Consider the following 27,503-nt stretch of genomic DNA (forward strand, 5'->3'; position numbering starts at 1 on the left):
GTGAAAGTAAATACTAAACTAAAGTGGTGCTATATGTCTTTGACCACAGTGTATTTTAATGAACAGAAAATGATTGTGCATGTTTTTGCATTTCAGCTCATAATAGTATAAATAATATTATAATAATAATAGTAAAAGCTACAATGTGCCGATGTGATTTCAAATGTTCTCTGAAAACATCATGAGAGTGACAGTCTGACATAAAGCACTGGACTGTGTGAAATATATCCTCCGGAGTGATTCTGCTCCCAGATAAATAAGTAGATGAAACTGTCACATCAACTCCTGTACTGTCAAGCTGTGTGAGACAATAAAATATGGAAATTATTCATTCATGCCGTTTGAAGGCAACAAAGCAACACAGGCAGACAGCGCGTCCATAGGAAAAACATTTTATTGAAAAACATTTTCAGTTTGTAACAGACTGGTGGAATGTGTGTCATTTATCCTCACTTTGAACTTGTTTTAAATTGTCAATGTTAAAACCATTTTTCCCAGCCTGGCCATCTCATACTGCGAGGAGGGGGGGGGGGGGGGGCTATAGCCACCCGGCAACCATGACATGACTAAAGAAAACCAGGGGGAGAACAAACAATGCTGATATAATACTGTGTTACTTACAAACTGGACTGAAGTTAAATCGTTAACAAAACAAAAAAGAAACTAATTCAATAAATATTTATGGTACACACTTATGGCACAAATATGCAGCAGTCGGTTTGGCAACTTTTTCTCTCATTTTTTTAAAACCAAATTACCATGGAAACAGTGCAAAAGGGGAGGGAGTGGGGAGGACACAGGCTTTCCATCGAGCGCTAGCTAAAATACATAGCAAAAAATTCAAATTTTATACAAAACATCTTACTTTAAGAGTTTATAAAAATGTTTTTATTGGGTTCTGGCCAATATTTACATAAGCTATTTACCAAAAAAGTAGTATGCTCTGTTTTACTGAAGTGAATTCAATTTTTTCTATCGTTTTTTTTCCATTTACTTTCCTAAAAAGGTGAATAAGGCTATTGTAACAACCCAGGATCCATATACAATACAAACATTAATGTATTTACAGTTTCTTACCTACAGAAGTACGGTGCAAAATTACTGAGTCAAGTGACCAAGGGCTGACCATACGAGCAAGGCATTTTACAGAAGCCTGAGGTGCTTCTCCTAGCCTTTGTGCTAAGACTCTCACAGCATCGCTCCACGTTTCAGAACCGTCAGAACCAAACCTGCTCAACGCTGGGAGAGCGCTAGTCGAGGGGCAGCTAAGAAAAGGACGTCAGATTCAAATAAACTAATAAGATTGTCATATTCTGCCGCAGACAGATAGCAACTAAACAGCCATTTCTTTGTGTGTGTCTTTTTCATCTTTTTCTTAAATACCTGTTCAGGTGTGATATATATGCTTTTGTAATGGTTTCACAGTTTACCTTTGTACTACGGCACATCGTTAAAACAGAAAAGGTTCAAATAATAGGACAAATAATGCAGGAAATAAAAACTAACAGCAGGCTTGTGTGACGTACTTTGCTAGTTTTGTGTCATTTGTTTGTTGTTAAGAACACTTTCCATAGGTGGGTTTTTTTTTCTTCTCAGAATCGATTAAAAAAATAAATAAGAATTGCATATTTGCAGATTTTGTGGCCTCTTAGAGGCACAAACCTCAGATCATACAAGGCTTGGCTTTTCGGTGAAATTTGATGTTCTTCATGAACAAATGGCGATGTGGATGATGGGCTGATGCATGCTCTGTGAAACTGCTTAAGTCACGATTATGATCCAAAGCCAAAGATAGTAATGAATGTGATGCACTGAAATATGGACTTGCTCATCACGCGCACACACACATACACACATGCACATGGAGGTGTGTTTGAGGGGATTGGGTGTTCATGAGAATTATCCTTTGGGAGATGCTACACTGAGTGAGTGTGGGAGACACAGCTACTCTGCCCTTGTGTACACCAATGTGAGCTATTTTGGGTAAGTTAGCCCTGCCCCCCCCCCTACCCTTGTCCTGTTTCCCAGGACCGAGAGCTCTTGAAATACGGGACTCAGCGGGCCGAGAGATATAAAATAATCAAAAACCTAGATTGCATAATGTGCACTTATACCATAATATATTAACACGACTTCTTCCTCCTGTCCATACCGCCTGACAACACCTGTGCTCTATGTGTCTATCGTAAATAAATTCTGCTTTTTATTTGACTTTTTTATGATTTTTATTTCATCTTTCGTAATGTCCTTTTTTTAATGTACATCTATATTGTAAAAAAAAAAAGAAAAGAAAAAAGATCACAATATGGAAATGCTAATGGAGATTGAGAAACAGTGACGATGTAAGAAGATGTCCCTGTGCTTTTTTAATTTTTTTAACAAGAATAGGAGAGCACCTGTCACCCTTACTCATCATTGGACCCCGGGGGTAAACAGTACAGTACCTCCAGCTGTTTCAGCCAGCTTCGCTAACCTCAACTACATCGCAGGCCTCTTCTTCACCTCATGTGAAAAACGTCAGTAAGGCGGGTTTTGGATTTATTATTGCCCCTAACACTTTCCCGTGTGAAAAGCCCAGGTTCTGGAGAAGATGAGGCGAGCCCTCACTAGTAAATCTGATGGGATACAGCTGCTCTCCCATCTCTAGCCATCACTGTAACTGCTGTGAAGAGTGGAGGTACCAGAAAGGGGTTAAAAGTGCTGCTCTATGTATACGAGAGGCCTCCACTCTTCCCAGAAGCCACCTGGGCAGACCTGACAGGCGCCCATTAGCAAGAGAGCGCCTGCGTAATCCTCACTTTTCCTGCTCTGGCCACTCCTGGCCAACTGTTGGGTCACTTGTGTTTGAACGTCACACACGATTTGACAAAGGAAAAGAAAAACATCTCTCTATCCACATATGGAAACCAGATACGAGCATAAACAAGATCAGTAAATGTTGACAGTACAATACAAAAGGGAATCTATTTCTCTTGCTTAAAACCTTCATCTAGAAGAAGTGACTTTCTGAAAAACATACGTGGGAATGAGGAGAAAATGGTGTAATCCACACTTAAACCCAAACAGTTCACCGGTGAGACAGTGTGTCTGTGTGTGTGGGTGAATGTGTGTTTATGTGATGGTGAGCATGTGTGTGGCAGGGTGATTGGGTGATCTCCATGAGTCAGTCAGGAAAGTCCCGGAGAGGAATCGGGATGAGAAACCTCGTCCGACTGCTGAACGCAAAGAGTCTCTCCGGCTAGTGGGCATTAAGGGAGGGCGGCCATTTTGTGAGTTCATGGTCAGCCCGAATTCTCTTGCATCTCCTCCTCGCTTGTTTTTTGTCTCTTTTTCCAAGCAGTAGTCTCTCTTAAATGTGAGGTCAAAAATTCCTGCCAGTTAACCTTCCAATCCATACATCCGTCCTTCTGTCCGAGAAAAAGCTGTGCATCCGTTTCACTTTCCGACCCCTCAACACTCAGTTCCTCTAAAATGCTGGCTGCAGTGCACAAAACAAAACCGGGAGCAGCATCGAGGGAAAAAAAGAGATTTGTCCTCTATTTCCCAAGAGCCCCCAGAGAGCGGGGGCAGTGACGGCAGGAGCCTTCTCTCCGGCTCCCTCCACCCGCCCCGTCAGCACCGACTGGGACCAAACCGGAGCCACAAGGTATCAGCAATAAAGAAAAAGTAGTGACAAAACATCAGAGAGGAGGAGGAGGAGGAGGAGGAGGAGGAGGAGGAGGAGGAGGAGGAGGAGGAGGAGGAGGAGGAGGAGGAGGAGGGAGAGAGAGAGAGAGAGAGAGAGAGTGATTGCAGGCATGCCGGCGGTGCCAACTAAAAACCCGCTTTTCCGGGATTGTTCAAGATCTTCTCTTGCTTTAAAAGTCCCGCCTCAGACCTTGTAGTAGATGTTGGCCGGACTCTGAGGCGGCATCTCCTGCACGATGTAGACCGGGTGGCCGTAGTCGCCGCTGACCTTCTCGTAGTGCGGGCAGAAGACGCTGTCAGCAGTCCTGAGAGGGATGATGATGTCACTGGGCTCCGAGCCGTTATTGTTCCCGCCCCCTCCGCCCCGTTTGGGCGTGGCCAGGGTGCTCAGAGACAGCGTGGTGGCGTGCTGCGGCGAGTGCTTGCGGTGCCGCCGCCGGTACTTGAGCAGCAGAAGGACCAGCATGATGATGATGATGATGAGGATGACGCTGCCCGAAGCAATGGCCACGAAGATGGCAGCGTCAGAGGCGATGCCGCTCGAGGACTTCCCGCCGCTGTCGTCGCCGGCGCCTTCTCTGGGTGCTACACCTGGGAAACAGAGGGGAGCAAGGGTGAATACAGGGAGGAAATGCATGTCACTTCTATAAACACAAAATGAATCAGGGTGAACTCAAAAGTAGTTTGTATGCTATATGCCATTAGACCGGTTTTCCTGGCTTTGCACTTGGCTGACTCACAACAACAAGTGAGGAAAGTCAATAATAACAGACGCAAATTCACAACAGCTGTGTCCACTCAGAAGCGTTCTGCATCCACACACACACACACCTAACCTATTCATGTGACCTCCACAGGGAGGGGCTTTTTTTAGGATTGACAGACCTAGCTCCTGGTCGCATCAAAAAAAAGAATTTGAGAGAAAATGTTTGGTAAGTTTGGAAGTAGGCATGATTTTTGGATTGCTTTGGAAAAGTTCCAAAACTGTAATTTGGTATCAGCAGGTTTCAGATGATGGAATAAACTCTTCAGTTTGAGTTTACGGACTCCTTCTAAGAAAAGGAAGCTGTTTTCCACAGTCTTTCCCCACCTCTCCCTTTCATTCCTCACCATCTTTTCATCAGGCCACAGTAAAGGTGGCCGGCAGCAGCGTGGCTGAGAGTGAAGCCTTCCTATGGAGGGCTTTTGTATAAAGGTCACATTCGATCGGTGGCTATTCAAATTCAGGCGGTGAAGACTGCAACCTTGAAAGTAGGGCGAGCGCAGCCTGAGAGGAGATACAATGGCTGAGATAGATACAGGCACTTAGATAAATTGCATTCTGAAAGGCATAAAAAGTAACTTTATTTTATAACTAGCAGCCTCAGAGGGACGAAAATAAGAGAGAAATATTTGAGATTATCAGGGGACATCAATTATGGAAGCCGAGCTGGGCTCTGACTCCCTGCGATGGACATTCTGGTTCCCATCCAGCACCTGGGGGGGCGGGTGTGTTCCGTTCTCCCGGGCTGGACCCCGTTCCCCGGGCAGGCGGGATTACTGAGGCTCCCTGTCTGGTTCCTGCTCTCCTGAGGGCCTCAAAGTGCTTCTGCTGTGGTATATGGGGGGAGTGGATACATGATGGCAGGCAGCCCAACGCAGAGACCCTTCAGTTGTTTTACAAGGGGATTACGCTGCCTCAGAAGCACTGCCCATAGCACTCTGACGCCCATGTGCTGGAGGGATGAGACATAAAAAAGCAAGGCAGACGACGGGAAAAGGAGAGAGCAAGGTGCTGATGTCGGCAGAGAGCGGTGCCAGCATGGATTTAACAGGCAGGGGGGGGGGGCAGATCTGCATGCTCCACGTCAGTCAGATTTGAGGTGACGCCACGCCCTTAGTGAGCCAGGAGAGAAGACTGCTCATATAGGCAGGTTTAGGGAGTAATGGACTATGTAAATCAGATGTTATCTTTTCTCTATAAGCTCTGTTCTGAAGGCTAATTCTTTAAGTCTGAATCTATACGTTCATTTGTTCTGTTTATTATTCAGTAGGTGAAGCTATATGTTAATGTCTTCTCTAATTTATTGCCATTGCATTTGATATCAAGGAAGTAGCCCTCCCAAACTTACATATAGGTGTTTTTGTTCTTTTTGCCTTTCCTGTTTTTTATTTCTAATCACATATCGCTGAGGAAATTGCCGGTCAGATTTGCTTCTCTGGAGATTTCTTACTGCAATATAATAGGCCGAGATAAGAGCGGTCTGCACGCTGTCTGAGTTGTGATTGGCTGTAGAGACAAGCGTGCGTCTGTACTGAGAGCAGGTGGTTTAACAAGATGGCAGACAACGATCAGATCATTTTCCTGAAAATGTCACTTACGCGGCGGGTTAAGGCTGGAACGGGGCCAGCAGGGAGATACCTTATAAGTCCTTGAGAGGCCGGAGATGCCTATCAGTTTTATGGGCAACATTCAATTACTGGCTGATGAATTGCTGACCTTTCTTTCCTTCACTTTCACATGCACACCTCAGTGACTCGCGCAGACACAGACACACACACACACACGCTTACTTGCCGCTATCTGCTTTTAGTTAGGCCAAACAAACGCACGCACAAAATGTCAAATAGTTTCGATAAGTCCTTCACTCAATTACCAATTTCCTGGGATTAAAGATTCATGTGTGGGACCTCACCTGGTTTTTCCAGCACTTCGTTGGGGTTGTAGGCCTCCTTGCCATCTGGGTTCTTGGGAGAGTAGGGTACTCTGGTGGGGCTGTCTTTGGGTGAAATAGGGTCAGAGGGATCTGAAATAAAAATACATAAGAATTTAGTTTCATTTTAAGGTTGTTCTTTATGTCAATCATGCAACTCCCAGGGAAACACAATAAAGGGAATTTTGTATGAACATATACAACAATATGTTCCTCCAAATGCTTCAACAGTGTACATTTATTTGACTAGATCCACTTAAAAACAAATGTACATATGGCTCTTCACGACCCAGAAATGACTGTAATCGACTATTAAGAGTAGCTAATGGTTGTTTTTAGATTCTGCAATGGGTCCATTTGCTTCTAAATGTATCTCAAATGTCCGTCAGTACCTGTGTTGTGCTTGTAGTGATGTGCAGACAGTCACGCTAAACGGAGGAGTAATTCCCTGAGCATCTGCTGTTAGAACCACAGCGATGAACCCAAGCCCAACGGTACCGAAACCACACTAAGTAGAACATTACGTTTAATAAAGCCCCCGATGGTAGGCAGCTCCTAACACAGGAGGCTCAGATATTGCTCAGCACCTGTTCTCTCCTTCCTCCGAGTGCAGCGGCCATTAATTCCCTGACCTTCAGCCACTCTCAGCAGCACTGGAGCTGGAGCTGACGACCGGCCAACCCCGGGATATAACCACTGTGGGTGGCAGCCGAGCAACTGAGTTATGAATATTATCGCTATAATAAAGAACAGTGTCCGACCTGGTGTGGGGCAAACTGTGCATGTGTGTGGGAGTCCCGCATACAGGGTCATAACTCATGAGAATACCGCCTCTAAACTCAATTTGTGTGCAGAAAGCCTTCTAGATAAAGCGTGTAGAGCAGCAGATGCTTCTGGTGCTTGTGTGCATGCAGGCATACGCAATGGATGTGTGTGTGGTGTGGTGTGTGTGTGTGTGTGTGTGTGATGTGTGTGTGTGTGTGTGTGTGTGGTGTGTGTGTGTGTGTGTGTGTGTGTGTGTGTGTGTGTGTGTGTGTGTGGATGTTGAGTGAGTGAGTGAGTGTGTGAGTGTGTTTGAGCGCATAAGGCTTCCGCTAGATTACATCTCCTGCCCCCTCGCAGCCCCAGGTGTCATGGAGACGATGGAGCTGTATGCTGCACAGCCTCCTATGACCTTATTAGGGCATTTTCAGAGTCTCGCACAGTTGTGCACAATGTATCGGCGCTGCATTGTGGCAGAATGCGTAAGCCTGCAGGCACTCATGAACCGTAATTCAATAACACAATAACACAATACTCACTTTGTCCCACTTTCATGATTATCTTCATGGACTTGGTCTTGCACACTCCCCCCTCCTGGTTGTCGATGCCCTCCATGGTGCCGTTAGATGTAGCTGCAGGAGGCAAAGAGAGAGAGGTCAGAGTGAGCTGTCACTGCCAGCATCTTGTACAGAGGCAGTGCGGGGGGGGAAATTGTGTTGCTATATATGCCTCAGTCTATCTCGGAAAAACAGCCATTTCCCAAAGACCACAGAGGCACTGAAAGCCTTCCGCCGAGGCAGGAAATGAGTCATATCCCCTTTAATGAGATCACAATTCACCTGTTCATCACCTCGGACCTCACGTCCCCAAAGTCAATTAGCTTGAGTCATTTTGACTGTAATACCTCTAACTGTGCTGATGGGCCTCATGAAGGAGGCAGTTAAGGGAGGTGAGGAGAGGAGAGAGGAGGGACTGAGGGATGGAGGCAACGCGGGGACGGCCATGACAGCGTCCATTTTGGCAAGCCGCAGGAAATTTGGCGGTGCGTCGTGCATTTGCGCTAATGACACTCCAGAGAGAGGTAGCCGCTCATTAAAGAACACACTTTTGGATTTTTAAAAGCCCCTCAAATGCTCAGATCTGAAACTGGCTGCCAGGCTTAAAGAAGGAGAACCTGCTGACAACTTGAAAACATATATTAACAGGAGGGGATGAGGAATTGTTAAAAATAATAAGAAATAGGGCACTTTTCCAGGAAGGCAGTGAAATGAAGGGAACAGAGGGAGGTGATAAATGCCTCAATAGCCCTTGGATGAAAATCGCTTAAAAGAGCTACAAAAGCACATAAACAGAGGAGAAAACAGCAGTGCTCCACTAAACACCGTGTTTAAGGGACAGGGGCAGATGTCGGGGGGGGATCTCGAGGGGGGATCTCGAGGGGGGTGCAGGACGGCCCACATGTGACAGGAGGAACGAAACGTGCCCGGTGATCAGATGATGTGAAATTGCACTCTGATAAAATAAATCTATACACTGAAAACACTGAAATGTTGAATTGAATGAAATGTAGTAGGTCAACAGATCTCACATAACGGGATTAGATAAATGGAAGCATTAATGTTAAATATTAGGTTCAAGTTAAAAGTATTGCTTTCAACTAACCTAATACAGTTATTTGCCGTTTTCAAATAACCCCCCCCCCCCCCTAGAAAGCTCAATCAGCTGCTCTAAATCCATTAGCTGCTGCTCTGCCTCTCTGCTTTTTATCTGTGCTGCCCCCAGAGGTTGCTGGGCAGAACTGCAGGGCACAGGGTGGGGGGAGGAGGGGGGGGGGGCTTGTGGTCTATCAGGTCAGTAACACAGAGGCTAACGAGCTGCCAGGGCTTAGCAGCTTGGCTTTCCGCCAGCCCGCAGTGGCCCGCATTCACCATACTGACCCCCCCCCCCCCCCCCCCACACACCTCCTCCCCGCCCCTCTGCTTCCTCTCCAGTCTCTCTTCCTCTTTACCCTCCCAGAACAACACCCCATCATCCCCAGTTTCCACCTCTCCAGGGCGGCCATGCCTTCTTCCCTACACCCCCTTTACCCCTGCACATCTTTTCTTATTTCACAGAGGATTAAATGAAAGTCTTGTAGATTGTATGGAGGGACTGTTACCGGCAAAGTTCAAACACATTCCATTTCAATTTCAATGTCTTTATATGCCTCAGAACATCATTCTAATTCATAAGGTTATCTTTTTCAGTGTTTCAATTAGAAAAACTTTCTTCTACCGTTTTAGATGTTACCTGTTTTAAATGATATACTGTTTAATGTATATATCATATGTTATGTTCCCCTTCGTTCTCCATCAAGGTAGGTGCTGGTGAAACTTGAAGATGCGCTTTCCTTTCTCCTCCTCCATGTTGTCCCCTTTCCTTTTTTCTCCTTCCTTTCCACCCAGCTACCAATCATTTTGATCCAAAACCCCTTTGCTTCAATAAGATGGTGATGGGAGCGGACACAAAGAGCATGTTAACAAGGACTCCCTCCCTCCCTCGCCTCCTCTCTCCCCCTGTCTCCTTCTCTGGCTGACCTATGGCTTTTCAGTGGCGACCGAAAAGCACATTACAGACAAAGCTCCTTAAAGGCTTGTGCTCCTGTGCCCTGTGTGTTTGTGTGCATGACGTGCGTGTGTTCATTTCATAAACCTGTTAGCACAACACACATGAAATGAACAATCCTGCAGGGTGTCATTAACCACCTCGACGATGTTTACTTTGCGGAGCGATCAGCGCGGCCACGGTGCGTTTGGGTTTCAGGCGTCGAGGTGCATGCACGCTCAAAAGCCTGAGAGGTCGGAGTTCACATGGCTGTGAACTAAACAGAAGGTGTGTTTATGTCTGTGGCGCCTCCTTCATTCCTGCCTTGTTCTTTCCCTTTGCTCATAAATCGCTTAACACATCCATCAACACTCACAACAGGAAAAAAGAAACATCTTCCCTGCCAAGACTTTTTTAAAACTACCCACTTGGCTGCAACATTTTCTTGACATTTAAGAGAAGCCAGAAAAAATCCTTCAATCGGGAGTCATTCTCCTTCCCCTTTAAATGCAGTGTTAAACACACTCACTATGCCAAGGCTGCAGTCCCAGAAAGCCTGACTTGGATTTAAACAGAATGTGATGTTGAATGGGCTCAGGCTGAATGACTTGGCCCTCCTCGGCCCAGCCAGACGAGGCCAGGCTGACAGACTAGCTGGCTAGAGTTAACCAGCTAATCCATAATGCTGGGGAACACGTTGGAGGAGGGGGGGTGGGTCATACCAGACCCTCACAAATGGATTTATTTGCCGCATTTAGATAAGACTTACAGGGAGGGAGGGGGGGAAGGAGAAAAAATAGTGAGAAAGATTAACCCACTGCTTCAGACTGTGTGACCTCTCAGAGAGAAACAATGAGAGAGAACATCTGATTTTCCTTCACTATGCTCTCCATCTCCACCGTGAGTTTCACAGACTATTTTCTCACTAGGACGTAAATCTGGGCGTTTTGGGGCCGAAGACGACACATGCTCCCATACACACAAACACATTAACACACTAATGCAAGAGCAGACTCCGCAGCCGGGGAAAAAGGCCATCAGGAAAAATCACTCACCGCCTGTGACAAAGTACCGCTTGAGACCAAAGTGACAGCTTGAGTGGGTCCACTCCATATATACACATTTATCCAGCACTCACACACACACAACTTTAACCTCACACATTGTGTAGCTTCAAATGGTAAAAGTGTGTCGAGGGAGTGTCCCCACTTTGAGCCAGCCTGTGTGTGTGTTACAGTCACCTGTGAAATTAGCACTAGCATAAATAAAAAAGCACGCTCAAACCCAGTGGCAAGCCGTGACTTTTATACCTAGGCCCTCTGACCCCCACCCCTTCCCTCGGAAAAGAAAAAACGTATAACTAAAATATATATTTTTTTAATGTTTTTCAATATTATTTTGTAGAATATCTTAGGCCCTCAGAGAGGGCCTAGAGGGCCCTGACGGCTCGCCACTGCTCAGACCACAATCCCACCCCTGCTCCGTAAACATACATCAAGTCAGTCCCCCCCACTCCCAACCGTCCTCACCCTCCTTAACTTAATTGACGCTACCTAACTTCATTTTCTGCTGTTTCTCAAATGAAGAGAGTGGAAAATCACCCTGTCTTAAAGGCAGTCAATTGTGTGCTGCAATCCACATAAATATGCAGAGCTCCTGCTTTCTACTCATGTAACTAGCAAGATAATCCTACAGATACCTGTGCTCGCATTTAGAGCTAGTTTCAGATTGGCAAAGGGTAGTTGAGCTAACATAGCACACATGAGGTTGTGTCTTTTTTTGTTCTTTGAAATAGTAAAGTATATGATTTAATTTGTGGTGGGACAACGTTATGACCTTTTTATGGCATTTTAAGAACGAAGCATTTTCACAGCGTTCAAATAGGAAATGATATCTCGTACAGAGGCTTGTAAAGCTTGAAAAATAGACGTTGAAAGCGGGCTTCGCTTAAATTGCTCAATTCCGTGGGTTTAATTAATACACAATGAGCTTCTGCATAAAGACAATGCCTTTCCCTCATAATGGAACAGAGCTGAGGCATGGCAACAAGAGACTGCAGAGGCAAGAGAGAGAGGAAGAGAGGTATTGCACACAGCCAGAGAATTAGAGAATGATTGGATGGACAGAGTGAGGATGTTTCCCCAGAAAGAAAAGAGGAAGAGAAGAGACAAAGGCAGCTATGATCTAAACTCTGAGCATTAATTGCCATCCATCGTGTTGCTGCGGAGCTGTCGCCACAGCGCTGGGGTTACGGGCTGGTTAATACCCCTCACCACCGTGTGCCCTAATCACCTGTGACAGAGGCGCCTCCGCATTTCGGGACCCCGGTGACCCTCAGAAACAGGCCAGGGCAAAGCTGGGTCGCCCCGGATAATCAAAGCTGTCCAAAAACCACTAACCAACATGTAAAATCCATCATTTAAAAACACTTCACTCCATCATTTCAGCAGTGGTTACATTATGATTTAGCATGTCTGAAAGTTTTTAGACACTTTTTAGAAGAGTATAATAATCCTGTCTCCCTTTATCATAATGATAACAAGGTCCCCAACAATCTAACACAGCCACCTGGATGTATTGGGGTGAATTAAGAACGGATTGTCTGAATCAGACAAATCAGAAAATGCATGAAAGCAATTTTGAAAATGGTATATTGATTTAATGAGAGGAATTTCCCTCTCACAGTATCACACGACAATCAGCAGGGAATGAAGACGGGACTATTTTTCATTTGTGACTGAGGCAAAGGTTGATTACAATCTTGATGAAATGTCCTCGTGTGCTCTGACTGTAAATTCAGCTTGTCCTTCTCTTGCCCTCTTTAGCTCGTCGTCTCTTCCTCTGCCCCCGTTCCCTTTGGCTCTCGTTAGCTCACTTTCGCTGTCGTCACTCTTTCTGCCCCCTTTCCCTCCTTATTCATTCCTCTCTCTTTTCCCCCTCCTCGACCCCTCTCTCTCTCCCTCTTTAGCTCATGTAATCATCCAGCTCACTACGTCCTCGCCTGCAGGCCGTGCTGCCGCAAACAATCACATCAAACTCATCTGCTCTCAACTGGAGCAGCATTGTGCTTTCAAAAAGGCACACCGAAGTACACACGCATGCACAAAATACACAAACGCGCCCACGTGTATCACAGTGACAGAAATCTGCAGATATACAGCTGTGCACGCAAACTCACAATATGCAGTTTGCAAAGACACACACACACACACACACACACACACACACACACACACACACACTTACACATGTATCCGTCTTTTTCTTGCTCGTCTGTCTTCTCTTTATGATAGTACAGGAAGAGACAGGCAAGTAGTGAGGCCTGATTGCTTCAATGGATGGGTTTGATGTGTGTGTGTGTGTGTGTGTGTGTGTGTGTGTGTGTGTGTGTGTGTGTGTGTGTGTATGTGTGTGTGTGTGTGTGTGTGTGTGTGTGTGTGTGTGTGTGTGTGTGTGTGTGTGTGTGTGTGTGTGTGTGTGTGTGTGTGTGTGTGTGTGTGTGAAATACTCATCTAATCTAGGTCTAGCCTTGGCACAATACTCAATGCAAGGCAGCGCTAATCCAATTGGTTGAGACTCAGATCCGTAGCATTGATGTGGGGGCCTTGGCCATTGTGAGAAGTAATGGAGGATTAAACGCCGGTTAATTAATTACGTATCGAGTGCTCACTCCAAAAGACTAATGAATTCCTCGCCGTGAACTTTCTGAGGCTGTGTCACACTGATGGATCTTGGACAGGACTACTGGAGGGGGGGTCGGACAAACACACACACAGAAGATGGAGATGGTTTGAGGTGGAGCTGCACAGGGCAAGTCAGGCCAATATGTATCTTGTATTCCCTTCTGCCACGGGGACGCACGCAGTCATAGGCAGAGATTCACACATTGGCTCAATGCAAGGTAGAAACAACCACAATCAGACTGATTCCACACACACACACACACACCTCTGCGCATTCCTCTCATTCTCTCTTTTTGTTGTGTGTGTTTGAGCTTTACTGCTGCTGTTTGCACATGCAAAGCTGGAGCTTCACCAAGTGGCCGATTCAACACAAAAAGGCAACATAGGCCACAATGCAGCTGCAGAGGGCTGTTCCAAAGCTGCAGAGCTGGAGCCAGAGCTGGCCAAGGAGAGGCAATTAATAGCAAAACGTGACATATGCCGCTGGAGAAACAGCTCCCTCTCCCCTCTTTGGGCTACACATTAGCATTTTGGGTAGATGTGAAGGAAGGCGGGATGACGGAGAGGGGAGTGTGAATGTCGATGGAAAAGGGAATTTGCAAGAAGTGCAACATTTGAATTTTCCGACCCTTCTTTTAAAGTTCCGAATTGAACTTCCGCACAGCTCTTTCTGTTCCAACGTGTCGACTCGGCATGTTGATGGAGATGAGAGGTTTTCAACGTAAGGCGCTGGGAAATGGAATATTCTGGTCTGCTAAAGCTGTGCCACAGAGAGAAATAGCTTCTATAGATGTAAAGTGAAACCACTGGATGTACCGCTACAGCTGTGTGCACAGAGACGCTGCTCCATCTCCAGCCTCCTGAGGAACAGTGTGTTATCAGTGTGTGTTTGCTCTCACCCATGCACCCAGCACATGCACCCCTAAATGTACCCGTGCTGCTCTTTCTTAGACATGTTCTTCATTAACCCGAACTTAACCCTGTCTTCTGATTGCGATCCACCACAGTGTGATCACGTTCAGCCGCAGGAGCGCAGGCAGAGCTCCGGGAGAACCAGAGAGAGTAAACACCAGCTCATCAATAATTAACTGCAGCGTTTGGGAGGGAGAGGAGCGGAGGGCGATGGTGTCTGGCTCAGAAGCCTTTGTAGTCCTAGCACACACACACACACACACACACACACACACACACACACACACACACACACACACACACACACACACACACACACACACACACACACACACACACACACACACACACACACACACACACACACACACACACACACACACACACACACACACACACACACACACAAACCACATCTGATGGTTTGTCAGGCTCCTGTGTATGTGGATGCACTTGCTTGCTTGCAGGTGTGTTTAGTCCCATATATTCTCTATTTTCTAAATTCAATGTGAGTCTTTTTAAAGCAATCAGCCGCACTGCTCCAACATAGCTACTTGTCTTACCTGCAAGACCACAAAAGCAGCTGTTAGACTCTTACACAGCAGGAGCAGCCCCCCCCCCATGCACATATCCTGCAGCTATGACACATTGGTGACAGAGCAGCCACTTTTGCTTGTGTAGTTTGAAACTGACTGAGGTCGGACTGAATGAGAATAATGCGTCTGTGGTTTCTCTAACAGCTGTTTGATTGATCTCTCTGCGGGACTTCTGTGGAGCTCAGAGGAACATTACATTCACAGGAGTCTGCTTCTGCGGACGGTTTAAAGTGGGACATATAGCGTACAATACAATTACCGTGTGTATCATTTGTTTTGCTGAATTCAACTTCCTCTTCCCGCAGACTGTTTGGAGTCAGTATTTCCTGCTCCTCTTTCCTCCTCCCTCAATTCTCTTTTCTTCCCCTCTTCCTTCTCCTCACTCAAAAAGATGGCCTTCTCCTACTGTGACAGCTCACAGATGGCGGTGGCAGAGCCTCACAGATGGTCCTATCTGCGGCACACCCCCTATCAGCGCCACACAGATGGTTCAGTCCACCTCCCATGTTTCAAACCAGGGGGCCGTCGCTAAAACCCGATCAGAATTTCCTCCCAGGGCGACGTTAGTACATCACAGGCAATCAGCCGCACCTGCACCATGACAGAGTGAGCGCTGCGGTCTGAGCGCGTTAAACATTCACTCTCTGACAGGCAAAGTTTTTCCTACATCTTGGAATGGTCTGGCTTTAATGTTCCCATTTGGATCTTTCTCCAGGCTTGATTTATGCCAGAAGCAAATTCCATAAGGAACATCTTTAAGAAGAACAGAATTCCTTTGAATGGACTTTGAGCATACCTTGAGATGGACCTAAAATGTTTACTTATGTGCTCAATAAAAAAAGGATTGTAATCATACAGGATAGCTTCTATCTGCCAATTAAGCATTGGCGACTTTCCCCTCAACCCAAGGCTCATGTACTTCAGTTTACTTCCTGTAAATCTCAGTGTCCATCAACCACAGAGACTGATCAGACTGATCAAACGCCTGATGCTACAAAACTGAGTGTTGAAAGGATTACACCCAGACTAATGTCCCACCCTGTCTTTGACCAGTTATCCACCAGAAACAGAAAACCCCACAACAAAGTCCACCATAAATTCAGTGCGTCACTAACACCGGGTTCTTTGACCTTGCCGAACTGTTCCAGGCTGTTTTCCCCTTCAATTATGCAAAGCCAAATTGATTGCCCCCTCAGGCAGAGACATGTACTTACAGATGATGTAGTAGTCCTTCCCTCTGAAGAACTCCAGGCCCCACAGGTTGGGACTGAACTCCTGGAACTTGAGGGTGAACTTGACGTCCTGGTCGGGCTTGACACAGTTGAGGAGCGGCGTGTCGGCCTTGGTGATGGTGCAGCTATCCTGCTGGTCCCGGGGCACCATGTACACCTTGAAATACTCCACGGCATCATTCATCCCGGCTTCCGAACGGGGGCACACAATGTCCAACTTATCCCCGATCTGGGGGTACAGCACCACGCCTTGGCTCGGCACAAATCTGAAAGGAGAGGAGGGAAAGAGGATATTAGTAGGCTGCAGAGAAACTGATGATAACTCATCCATTATGCATTGCTGATTGGAGTGTTTGCCATTGAGCCTCTCTCCATATCTTTCAACAAAAAAAGAGCAGTCAGCTTAATTATTGATGTGGTAATTACTGATTGGGTCCATTCATTTGAGATGATGACAGATAATGGTGGGATGTGTGTATATGTGTGCATGCGGTGCAAAGTGACCCCGTATCTGAGGATGAAATCACAGCTTTTTCTTCAGCATTGTGACAGCGACGGAATAATGAACCGGATAAATGAGGAGAAGGCTTCCCGGATGCCAGGGAAAAGGCAGAAACGGCGTTGGCATACAAAACAGAAAATTAAAAATCCCGGACTGGGTGAGGCAACATCATAAACAGGAAGAGCTGCAGAAACACACATGGACTGCAGGGCTTTGTTTGGGAGTGCAGTTGTATTTCCCTAAATTCTTCCCAAAAGAAAAATAATGTCGCCATTTAGTCTCCGAGCGCTGAGAGCCCCCGCAGCATGATTGCACACACACTCACACACACACACACACACTCACAGTTGGAGGTGAAACCTTGTATTTATCTGCTAAACCAATTTGCCCCCACGCTTGAATACAATTTGAAGTGTTAACCGTGGAGGCCCTGGAGGCTTTTTAGAGCTGCAAGTAAATAGACAGGAATGTATTGCACATACTGACTACTGAAGATGATGGGGATATCTATGGGAACCATTTTGGTTTATTGTGTCGATTCCATAGACCATAGATTCCATGTGTCTGGTGGGGGAGAAGAAGAAATCCCCCCATTGAACAATTAATTGATCAAAAATTACATTGTGCAGATTTATAAACGGTAAAAGTGTTTTGTCTGAAAAATAGTTCAACTCTATCTTTACAATTGTATAAAGGAGAGAGCATCATCAAATTGTCACATTTGAGCGGGTGGAACCAGCAGAGGTTTGACATATAATGCTTGATAAATGACCCTTAATTATTTACAAGTTGTACCTTCTGATAGTTGATGAGGTTTGTTTATTTATTTCCCTCACAAATCTCCATCCAGCCATACATAAACACATACTGTAAAACAAATGTTTAAGTGTGGGCTGCCTGGCGCCTCTAACTGGCTTCTTTTCCTGGAATAAACCACATTAGAGCCAATAAGATCCTCTCATTACCAAAGCAATGAGACTGAAAACAGCACACTCTCCTGCTCTGCAGCGTGAGGCTTTTACTCGCTTCTTTTTTTTTTCTGACTACAAAGAGAGCCACCGCAGGGCGGCAGGTTGTCTCCACACAGGGGACGGGTGGCAAGGCACAGTCGATTCATAATTAACAAAGAGCACTAAATGAAATAGCGAGGGGAGAAATCCAACCCATAATCGGTTGTATATATCTACTTTGGCTCGACCGAAAATCGTTTTTAAATGTGCTATAGAAATAAAATGTGATTTGATTTTATTTGATTTGATATATATAAATATATAAACACGCCTGGGATGCTAGCTATGACAGAAGCATGTTTTTTCTCTCATCTCTGTCACACACTCTTTCAAATGATACAGTCACACACATTATTTCTCCTTCCTCCTGCAACAGCATGCATCATCTTCCTTGCTTCCGGCTTGAGCTCGTGCAAGCTAACAACGTGCAAGCGCGGCGGCTAACTAGGCCGAGTGAATATTTTCTGCGCCCTGGGGACACACTCAGCGGTGGCACAGTGTGTCCAGTGACGGACCCAGAGATGGGGAATGTATGTCCATGCATCGCAGCGCCATCTGGCATCATCTTATCATGTGAGTGTGTGTGGGGAGGGCGGGGGTGAGAACTAGAGCCCAGAGAGAGGAAAGGTCCTTAGAAAAGCCTAAGGGGGAGCTTCACTTCTATGCACACACTATGGAGCTGAAGGTGTGTGCATTAACCTTGTGTGTACGTGTGAGCACGACTGCAGGCACTCACTCATGCGTGCTAGTGTGTGTTTATACAGCGGTGAAAGCATGCGTGCATGTGTGTGTGTGCACGTTAGCGTGTGTGTGTAGCACAGCACGTGGTGGCCATTATTTATCTAGCGAGGTTAATCTAAAAGTGCTTCAGTACTCGGTAATGACAACACAACAGCAGATCTCTATCCTCCTTTATCGCCCTTTCCCATCATGCTTTGCACATCAGGATCCATGTGTGTCAGTCCTGAGCGTTCAGGTGATTATGTTAGAAGTGATACCTGAGTGAAGTAGGAAAATGTATATCATACAAACATGTTATTTATGTAAAAAGTAACTGTAAGTGGGATTTTTCTTTTGGAAAAGCACAATATTTTGAAGTAGAAGTAAAATGTAGCAGAACATTTAAAGTACCTTAAAATTGTACTTAAGTACAGTACTTGAGTACACTTAGTTAGATTCCATCACTGTGCATGATTCATCTGTGTTATTGTTCTCCTTTATTAGAATAGTAACCTGTCGGTTTGCCGGACACAAACTAAATTAGGGGTGTTATCATTAGTTACAATACTGATTATGTTGGTACACTATTTTATATAAAGAATTATTTTCAACTCCCTAAAAGAGAAAATGTTTTAAACTTGAAAAGTTCAAATGTGACACACGCCCAGGCCAACACCTTCTGTACAAGCAAACATAGTGAACAAGTGAGTCATCAATAATCTTTCCCATGACACATTTCACCAACACCTTCCTGACAATACCAGGGAACTGCTGCTCTGCTAGCATGAATGCTATCACTGCTACAAGTGGGCGACTAGTTCAAAAACATGACGAAGTGTACACAAAGCTAACACACCAGCCTAGCTGCATGACACACACACACACACACACACACACACACACACACACACACACACACACACACACACACACACACAAAAACAACACAGGGAGATTTCCTGTCAGAACATCATAATGGCTCTCTCCTGTTCTTTTCAAAACTGAGATCTACCTTAGCCAGGGGGGGGGACAAGAGCATCCTCTCTACACTCCTGTGTGTAAGCCAGCTGATTTACAGAGCTAATAATGAGAGCATTCAATAACTGCTGACAAAGACCAATACAACCGTTTGAGTGGGGTTTTAAAGAGGAGCTGCCAGGAGGCTGATTGAGGGCAAATATGAGCTATGCTGGATGGTCTCAGAGAAAACCCAGAGACAGAGAGAATGTCCCGTTGGACCCTCATTCATCAGCCCCCCATCCCCCTGAGCTGTGCGATGACACCTGGCCAATGGCACCATCAGAAGCTAACAGCAGGTACACAAGGTCACGCTGCACATACTGCAGATAGCAGGGATGGGCAGGAAACATATAGGAACCTGACCCCCTATCTCATGATTGTTAATGCATTTGACCCCCACCCTGCTTTAAGGCACACTTGCCCCCTCCCCTAAAAAGCATTCTTTAGTAAACTCCCCCCTTCATAAATATTCCTGAAGCAAAGAGCCTTTATCTCACAGAGGTCTGCCATTACACAGCAGTGTCTTTAAACACATGCATTCACTGTGAACTGGTTACACACATATTGATAGACTATAGGTAGAATGCAATGAAAGCCTATAAAACTCTTACTTTAAAACAGTCCGTCAGTCCAACATCAACTAAATACAAATAAATGGTTAGATAGTGAACATTGAATTAAATGATTGTGTGTTGCTGCTAAGTTTACTTTCACGTCCTCTGATCACAGTGTATCCCTCTACCTGCCCCCCCCAGCTCCACCTCTCACCCCACCAGCCACAGGTGCCTCTCTCCTCTCAGCCTCCGTCAGAAATAAAGGCTTTTATACTATTGAGAGGCTTTTCATAATGAAACGGTAAAATCAGACAGCTGCAATTTTCTCCGAACAAAAAGCCCTCGCAGCTTTTCTTGGAACGGGCTTTTAAAAGCATGGACTGTGATTGCTCTTTAGTGGAGGTCCATGGCTGCCTTTGTGAACATGACTTTCACATTCACATGGATAATATTATCTTTTGTGAAATATGGAGCTGTGCATTTCAGGGTCGAGGACCCTTTAAAACCATGTAAGAAGTGAAATGCCAAACCCGCAGCCTGAGACACAGGTGCAGAGTCCTGCAGCCCTCTCCACCTTCAACTGTCTGTTCGTATGTGTGTGTGTGTGTGTGTGTGTGTGTGTGTGTGTGTGTGTGTGTGTGTGTGTGTGTGTGTGTGTGTGTGTGTGTGTGTGTGTGTGTTTGGGGCAAAGGAAAGAAGCAGCAGCAGGACTGTACTCCTACTTCCTGAGGTTATGACCACTGCAGTCAAAAAGACAACAACAAGTAAAGTTAGATCTCTCCTTCCTTCTCTCTCTCTGTCTCCCCCCCCCTGTCACTGCACATCTCCCCCTTCATTGCTCTCCCCCGTCTCTCAAACAGCCTTTTTTATTTAGACCTCTCCTAGGATTTGTGACAAAACAGCCGCGGTGGTCTCCCCCGGTTGTAATCCTCCGGTACGTTCTCCCCTCCGTTTCTCTTCCTGTGGTCCCAAAGTTATGAGAAGACAAAGTAATATGATGGAGGTGTGTGTGTGTGTGTGTGTGTGTGTGTGTGTGTGTGTGTGTGTGTGTGTGTGTGTGTGTGTGTGTGTGTGTGTGTGTGTGTGTGTGTGTGTGTGTGTGTGTGTGTGTGTGTGTATTTTACTACAGATCAAGAGCAACTGTTTGACTCGGAATCCCAGCTGCAACGCAAGGACTCATTAAGGCGGCAGACAAAGAGGCCGAGTGAGGGTTAATCCAGCCGCCATTCTTCACCGTGCCCCGGCTTTCGCCCTCTGTCGGCCGAGGGGGGGACGAGGGTCTTTTAGGACGCCTGTCGCCCCTGTCGCCCCCCCCCTCTCTCCTTGCCCTCTCTCTGGTTCTGTCTCGCTACCTTTCATCCAGTAATCCAGGCCTATGGGTTCAGAGCAGGCCTAGACATAATTACCCTGGCCGCCCCCAGGGCCCGACACTATCTCCCCTCTCTTTCATATTCCTTCACTTCCTGTTCTTTTTATTACACAATCTTAATCATCACTGAACAGGAATCATTATACAAAAGCCACCTCACCCCCCTTCTCACCTAACCCTCACCCTGGATGTGCAGGATTTCACTTTGACTTACTGAAGAAATTGACTTTAATGAAATGTATTATGACGTCAAATGTCCTGTATTAGGTCAGTTGAAAGCAATAATATTAAGTTGAACCTAATATTTGTTATTTAAACTTAATATGAATGCTAATACAGTTATGTGAAATCTGTTGACAATATATTTATTAAAGTTCACTGCTGCTTCCATTTGACCTCTCCGCCTGATCGATGAGGCTAAATGAAAGCAACTGATCCTTCTATCTCTGAAAAAAGGAAGACAGGAAAAATCAGAGCGACTGCATGGCTTTGGAGAGGAGGGGTAGTTTGAGGAAGAGGGGGGGGGGCGACATTACATTCAGCACAAGGCCTCGTCAGTCATTCATGATGGACCTGCATCTCTATGCATCCCCCCCACCACCACACAGCCCCCCTGTGCATTCACAAATAGGACCCACAGAGGTGCCCCCGTCACTGCCCGGTCACAAAGGGCCTTTGGGGGCTTCTGTGTAATCTCTTAATGAACTGCAGTGGAGGAGAGGGAGCGCTCCTTTTTACATAAACCATGTAAAGCAGGCCTCGCTTTTGTTTCTCCCTCCCAACTACAACATGGATTACCGTGTGTGTGTGTGTGTGTGTGTGTGTGTGTGTGTGTGTGTGTGTGTGTGTGTGTGTGTGTGTGTGTGTGTGTGTGTGTGTGTGTGTGTGTGTGTGTGTGTGTGTGTGTGTGTGTGTGTGTGTGTGTGTGTGTGTGTGTGTGTGATTCAGAAGGGTGGGGGGAGGTGGTGGTGGGGTCATTGTTTTTTTTCGTAGTAGTAGGTTCATGCACAAGGGCAATAAAGTAGTAAGGCGCAAACAACAATAAGGTTTAATCGACACAGCCGCGGGCCCCGTGGTGGGTTTTATCTTCCACGCACACTTAGTACACACAGTGTGTTAGAGAGCCTGGCTGTTTCTTTATCCTCTCCCCCGGCCTACACACACAAAGGCATTAGACTGGCCCGCAGCCTTCACATTTCTAACATCCATCCTTCCTTGAATAGTCAAAGAGGAGGAACGCGCAGAGGTTCTGGAGCGTTCTGCTGACATGCTGCAGAAACATATTCACGCACGGGCTTCTCTGTTACCAGGGGGGAGCGGGCGACACACAGGCAGGCATGAGGACTTTCAACAAGCAGTGAAAAGGGGATGATACACTCAGGGAAGTTATTCATCACACTGTAGCTGTGTGGAAAATGAGCGGCATCTTAATCTCAAACTTTAACTAACTTTCTTACTTTTTCTAATGCAGGGGCGCAAAGTGTAAAAATACATTAACTGCAATTTTCACAACTTTCATGTATACATTGTATATTTACAAATATAGTAAATGAACTTAAGCTTCTATAGTTCCTACTTTAGTTTGTATGGTGGTGTGTCAGTTCAGAATCAGATGGTCAGGAGGATTACTACACAGCTGTGGAAATTAATGTAAAATCATCACATTAAAAGTTTTGATCATATCCAGATACCGGTGACTAAATGTGCTGTACCTTTGTAAATACAATGTGATCTGGAAGTTGTAATGTACATTTGTAAATAATAAACTGAGGCATACAAATGTTGAATTTCCACACGTTTTTCTTCCGGTAACTGCTAGAATCCACTTCAAGACACTGGTACTTGCGTACCATGCTGCAAATGGATCTGGCCCTTCCTACATCCAGGACATGGTTAAACCGTACACCCCAGCGCGTGCACTACGCTCTGCATCAGCCAAACGACTCGCTGCACCCGCACTGCGAGAGGGACCCAAGTTCCCATCAGCAAAAACACGTGGGTTTGCTGTCCTGGCTCCAAGATGGTGGAATGAGCTCCCCATTGACATCAGGACAGCAGATAGCTTGCACATCTTCCGGCGCAGACTGAAAACTCATCTATTTCGACTCCACTTCGAGCGATATAACTATTAACGAAGCACTTTTATACTAATAAAGGACTGGCTTATCTAAAGCCAGTTGAGTAGCACTGGAAATGTTTGGCTCTATGAAACCTGATGTCAAATGTACTTATTGTAAGTCGCTTTGGATAAAAGCGTCAGCTAAATGCAATGTAAAAAAAGTCAGGTTGTCAGGTTGTTCATAACGTTTGCTAGAAACAAAGTTCATTCAAAGTGAACATTTTCAGAATGTACTTTTTTGCACTAAAACAAAGGGAAGAATTTGGAGTTGTGGTTATTTAAAGGATATTGTGCTATGATTTTACTGGTCCGGCCAACTTGAGATCAAATTAGGCTGAATGTGGCCCCTGAACTAAAATGAGTTTGACAACTGTTCTAATGAGTAATAATATAACAACTTTATATGAAATGTCACAAATATGTTGAGAAAAAGCTGAGTTGTATTGCAGCCAGAGCACTTGAACTACCAACTGAAGCTATTGTCCCCCCTGTGCCGTGCTCCAACCCAGTATTAGCTCCACAGGAAGAGGTGAGTGGTCAAACAATGATATCACTCTCTGGCCTTTTACCTCTGAACTCCTCACCCACCCAGACAGAACGCAAAGAATGCGCACAGGCACACACTAATTCCGTGGAATGCCCTCTGCATTGGTGGCAGCCCGGGGCCTGAATACTCTCCCTGAGGCTGGACCATGTTCCCCTTTTGGGTTCTGTCCTCCTTTTACGAAATCAAGAGTGGAATGACACAAGAGCTGCAGCTCCAACATGGAGAAGTTCTCCGAGACGTTTTCTAAAAGCACAAAATGAGTTGATCCCTATAGAGAAAACAACCTTTGCCAGGAAGCAAAAAAACACATAGCATGACATTTAAAAAAGCACATTTGCTGTGAACTACTTTGCATTGGCTTCACACTGAGATCTCTCGACACGTCGGATTCAAGCAAATGTTTCCTGCTGAAATCAATGTGGGGTGTTTTGTCTCACTGTCTCTCTAATAAGGCCAAATGGTCATCAAATGGCTCTACAGCAGAACAACAAAGAACTCACTATATAACACACGGCAGCACAGGGCCATTTGGGCTGAAATATAGTAGTGAAAACCAAAACCGATATTAACCTTTAAAACCTGCCTGTCTGTCTAACAATGAGATAAAGTATAATGAGTGCGTCACCGATGAGATTCAGACACGGCGGGACACAGATGGCTGAGGCAGTCAAGAGGCTAGAAGGCCGAGTGCTTCATGCAGAACACAGATCAGTGTGTCCCGCAGACCCTCCACTCAAATACATGGCGCAGACGTGGCCCCAGTGCGCACAAGTTAGTGTTGATTTCCAGCAGTCAGCCTGCAGGCCATACAACAATAGACACCTGTTAGACGATCATAACGTCTCCATTGTGTGCATTTCTGAGAAGGGAAGCAGAGAGGGGCTTTCTGGGCTGTATCGGAGCCAAAAGCTGAATTATTAAGCGAGTTGGAGTTTGGCCATGACGAAACGGCCACAAAGAGGGGCGCCCCCCGCCGGGCTGAGAGCAGGGGTGTAGAGGAGGAGAAAAACACCTTTTTATTCGAATAAAAGACTTTAACCGCCTCTCTGGGCCTGTTGGAATATTCAGGAGGCACATGGAGTGTTTAGATTATTTTAGATTGGGGAACAGGCGGGGAATAAGTGGAGCCCGTGTTTGTTTGCTTTAATTCATATTAATCTACACAGCAATGGTCATAGCTAATGCAATATTTTCTGAATATATACTCACAATTGTATGAGACATCCTGAAATGTCAAACCCGACACTTCTACATGCAGGATTCTGACCGATAGTGAGAATGTCTGGGTGTATAGAGCCATAAGTATGCGCACGGCGGTATATTAAAAGGTTGTGCGTCAACTTACCAGTATAATATACTTTGCTCAATTCATTATTTAATTGTACCCACACAACGTGTTGGACACCGTCACCAGAGCTCCAGAGGCCCGGCGGGGCGCTCCGGCTGCTCCATGAAGCCTCCACCCCGTCACGTAAAGCACAACGAGGACCCATTCCTCTCCAATCTCATATTTATATTATCTTCAATACTGGGGGTACAAATAATATCCAATATTTTATCCAGTGGAAACTTAACCGCATGAATAAACAGGGATGCTAATGAGTTCAGTGCAGCTTCAAAGCTCTGCTATTTTTTAATTGATTCAGACCTGTTACAGTCAGATATGAACTATAGTAGTCCAAGTTGTTATTGACCAAGGAAGCGATGCGTAAAGTTACCTTCAAAATTAATTGTCTTAAAACTATCAAAATCCAAACAACAAATATAAAAGAAACATGCCAATAAACAAAGAATAACCGATGGATCGCACACACTACCGAGCCGTGTGTATGTGTGTGTGCTGCCTCCATTACGCGCGACCGAGCGGGCCCTGTCCACTGCGCGTAAATATTCCCACACAGTAAATCTACCAGATTAGATGTAACGCCATACTCAGAGCTAAATACAGTTTTCTTTATCTTGACAGGCGTTTAGGGTGATGTGTGCATCATGTATGGTAAAGCGTGTATTAGTATCCTAACCCCGATGCCTCTCGGAATACAAACTCCGGAGTGAAGCTGCAGAGCGGGCACGGATCGATGTGAGATGTTTTACAGTTCATTAAGGTTATGTGGGAAACTCGGCATACTCACGACCCACTATAAACAGTTATTATTTCTGACAAACATTTTTTAATCGAGTCTCAATTTCAACAGATCGTTGTCGTGGGAAAGTATTATGAGGATAAGAGGCAAATAATCATTTACATTTAAAATCACGCTCCTATGAGAGCTCTTTGTTTCACTTAATGTATGCTGAATGTAAGAGTGGCTTATGTTTAACTACCCCATGTTAACTCGTGCTATTTTACCCATATAGGCAATGTGCGGCGGGGAAAGCAACATTCAATTGCATGATTTTTCAACCGAGTCTGGCACGAAATGAGCCGACACACGGGAGAGCGCTCGGCACCGCGGGGGCCAGCAGCAGCTCGCGCGGCTTGTGTTCCACTTACTTGGTATTTGTTGTGTTCCAGTAGATGGACTCCAGGATGACCGCCCGGCACAAGTCCACTTTGAAGGCAATAAACAAAACTCCGAAATAATATCTCCACATCGAGTCCCCCATGGTTAGCCTGCGCGCACAATCCTTCTCGAATATGTCCACAAAAAACAAATCAAGCGCTCCAGAAAAAAAGGCTGACCGTGGCAATTTCTTCAGCTTATATCCCGATTCAGAGGAGATGCGCAAATCCAGATCAGAGCATCTCCAGAGGAGCTCCAAAAAGCAAAGGCGCACGGCAGTAGTTCATTCAGCGGCAGCGGCAGCGGGTTCTCCCCTGTTCAGAGCGCACACTTCTCCGCGCTGTAATACATCCCTCACAGAGAAAAAAAAGTAGTGGGCCAGGCGGCAGATGGAAATCAATAAAAAATATAAATCCCCCTGCGTAATAGTCCAGCGGTGCACGCCAAAATCCAAATCAGCAGCAGAGAAAAGGACAGAGAGGCTGGGGCTGGAATGGAGAGATATTCCCCTTCAGATGCTGCTGGTGGTGGTGGGGGTGGTGGTGAGCTACAAACTGTGGGTGACAGCAGCAGAAAAATGAGAAGGGCAAAACAATGAGGTCGGATGGTCAAAATGAAAAAAATGGTAAAATATGAGAATGAAAGGAATCAAAGGAGCTGTAATGGAAGTTCTCATACTAGAGGTTCCCCCAACAAGTGCCGCGGCTCGGTCCTGCAGATATCGTCCTCCACACGGCCGCACACAGCGTAGCGATGATGCCTAGTGCTGCTCCGAAACCTGGATGGAAAGTAACTGCGAGCTGCCGAGACTGGGAATATTTGGTGTAGCAGGCCCCGCCCCCGCCGCCGCTGATTGGTCCCAACGGCGGGGAATTCAGTAGGAGCCCTGCTGTCAGTCAAGCGCGACAACTGGTTCAGCACGGTGACTAGTGGTGAGCGAAATGTGGAGGAAATACAGCCGAATCCTACTTAGGCCTAGTTAACTAGCAGGTGGATGAATATCAATCTGA

General features: G+C 45.8%; 1 protein-coding gene across 2 annotated transcripts; it reads right to left on the minus strand.

Moving 5' to 3' along the window:
- Nucleotides 1-376: 376 nt before the first annotated feature.
- On the minus strand, nt 377-27,292 carry efnb2a (ephrin-B2a). Of its 2 annotated transcripts, XM_034221485.1 has the most exons (6): nt 27,172-27,284; nt 26,484-27,047; nt 16,131-16,414; nt 7,682-7,774; nt 6,363-6,473; nt 377-4,278 (listed from the first exon to the last, which is right to left on the minus strand). In XM_034221485.1, exons 2-6 carry the CDS (start codon nt 26,594-26,596, stop codon nt 3,872-3,874), a joined length of 1,008 nt encoding a protein of 335 aa, XP_034077376.1. In that variant the 5' UTR covers nt 26,597-27,047; nt 27,172-27,284; the 3' UTR covers nt 377-3,871. The 2 variants fall into 2 exon arrangements, with proteins under 2 accessions (XP_034077376.1, XP_034077375.1); XM_034221484.1 differs by having other exon boundaries at nt 26,484-27,292.
- Between the last annotated feature and the right edge of the window lie 211 nt (nt 27,293-27,503).

This window comes from Gymnodraco acuticeps, unplaced genomic scaffold (genome assembly GCF_902827175.1).
Source record: "Gymnodraco acuticeps unplaced genomic scaffold, fGymAcu1.1, whole genome shotgun sequence".
Lineage (NCBI taxonomy): Eukaryota > Metazoa > Chordata > Actinopteri > Perciformes > Bathydraconidae > Gymnodraco > Gymnodraco acuticeps.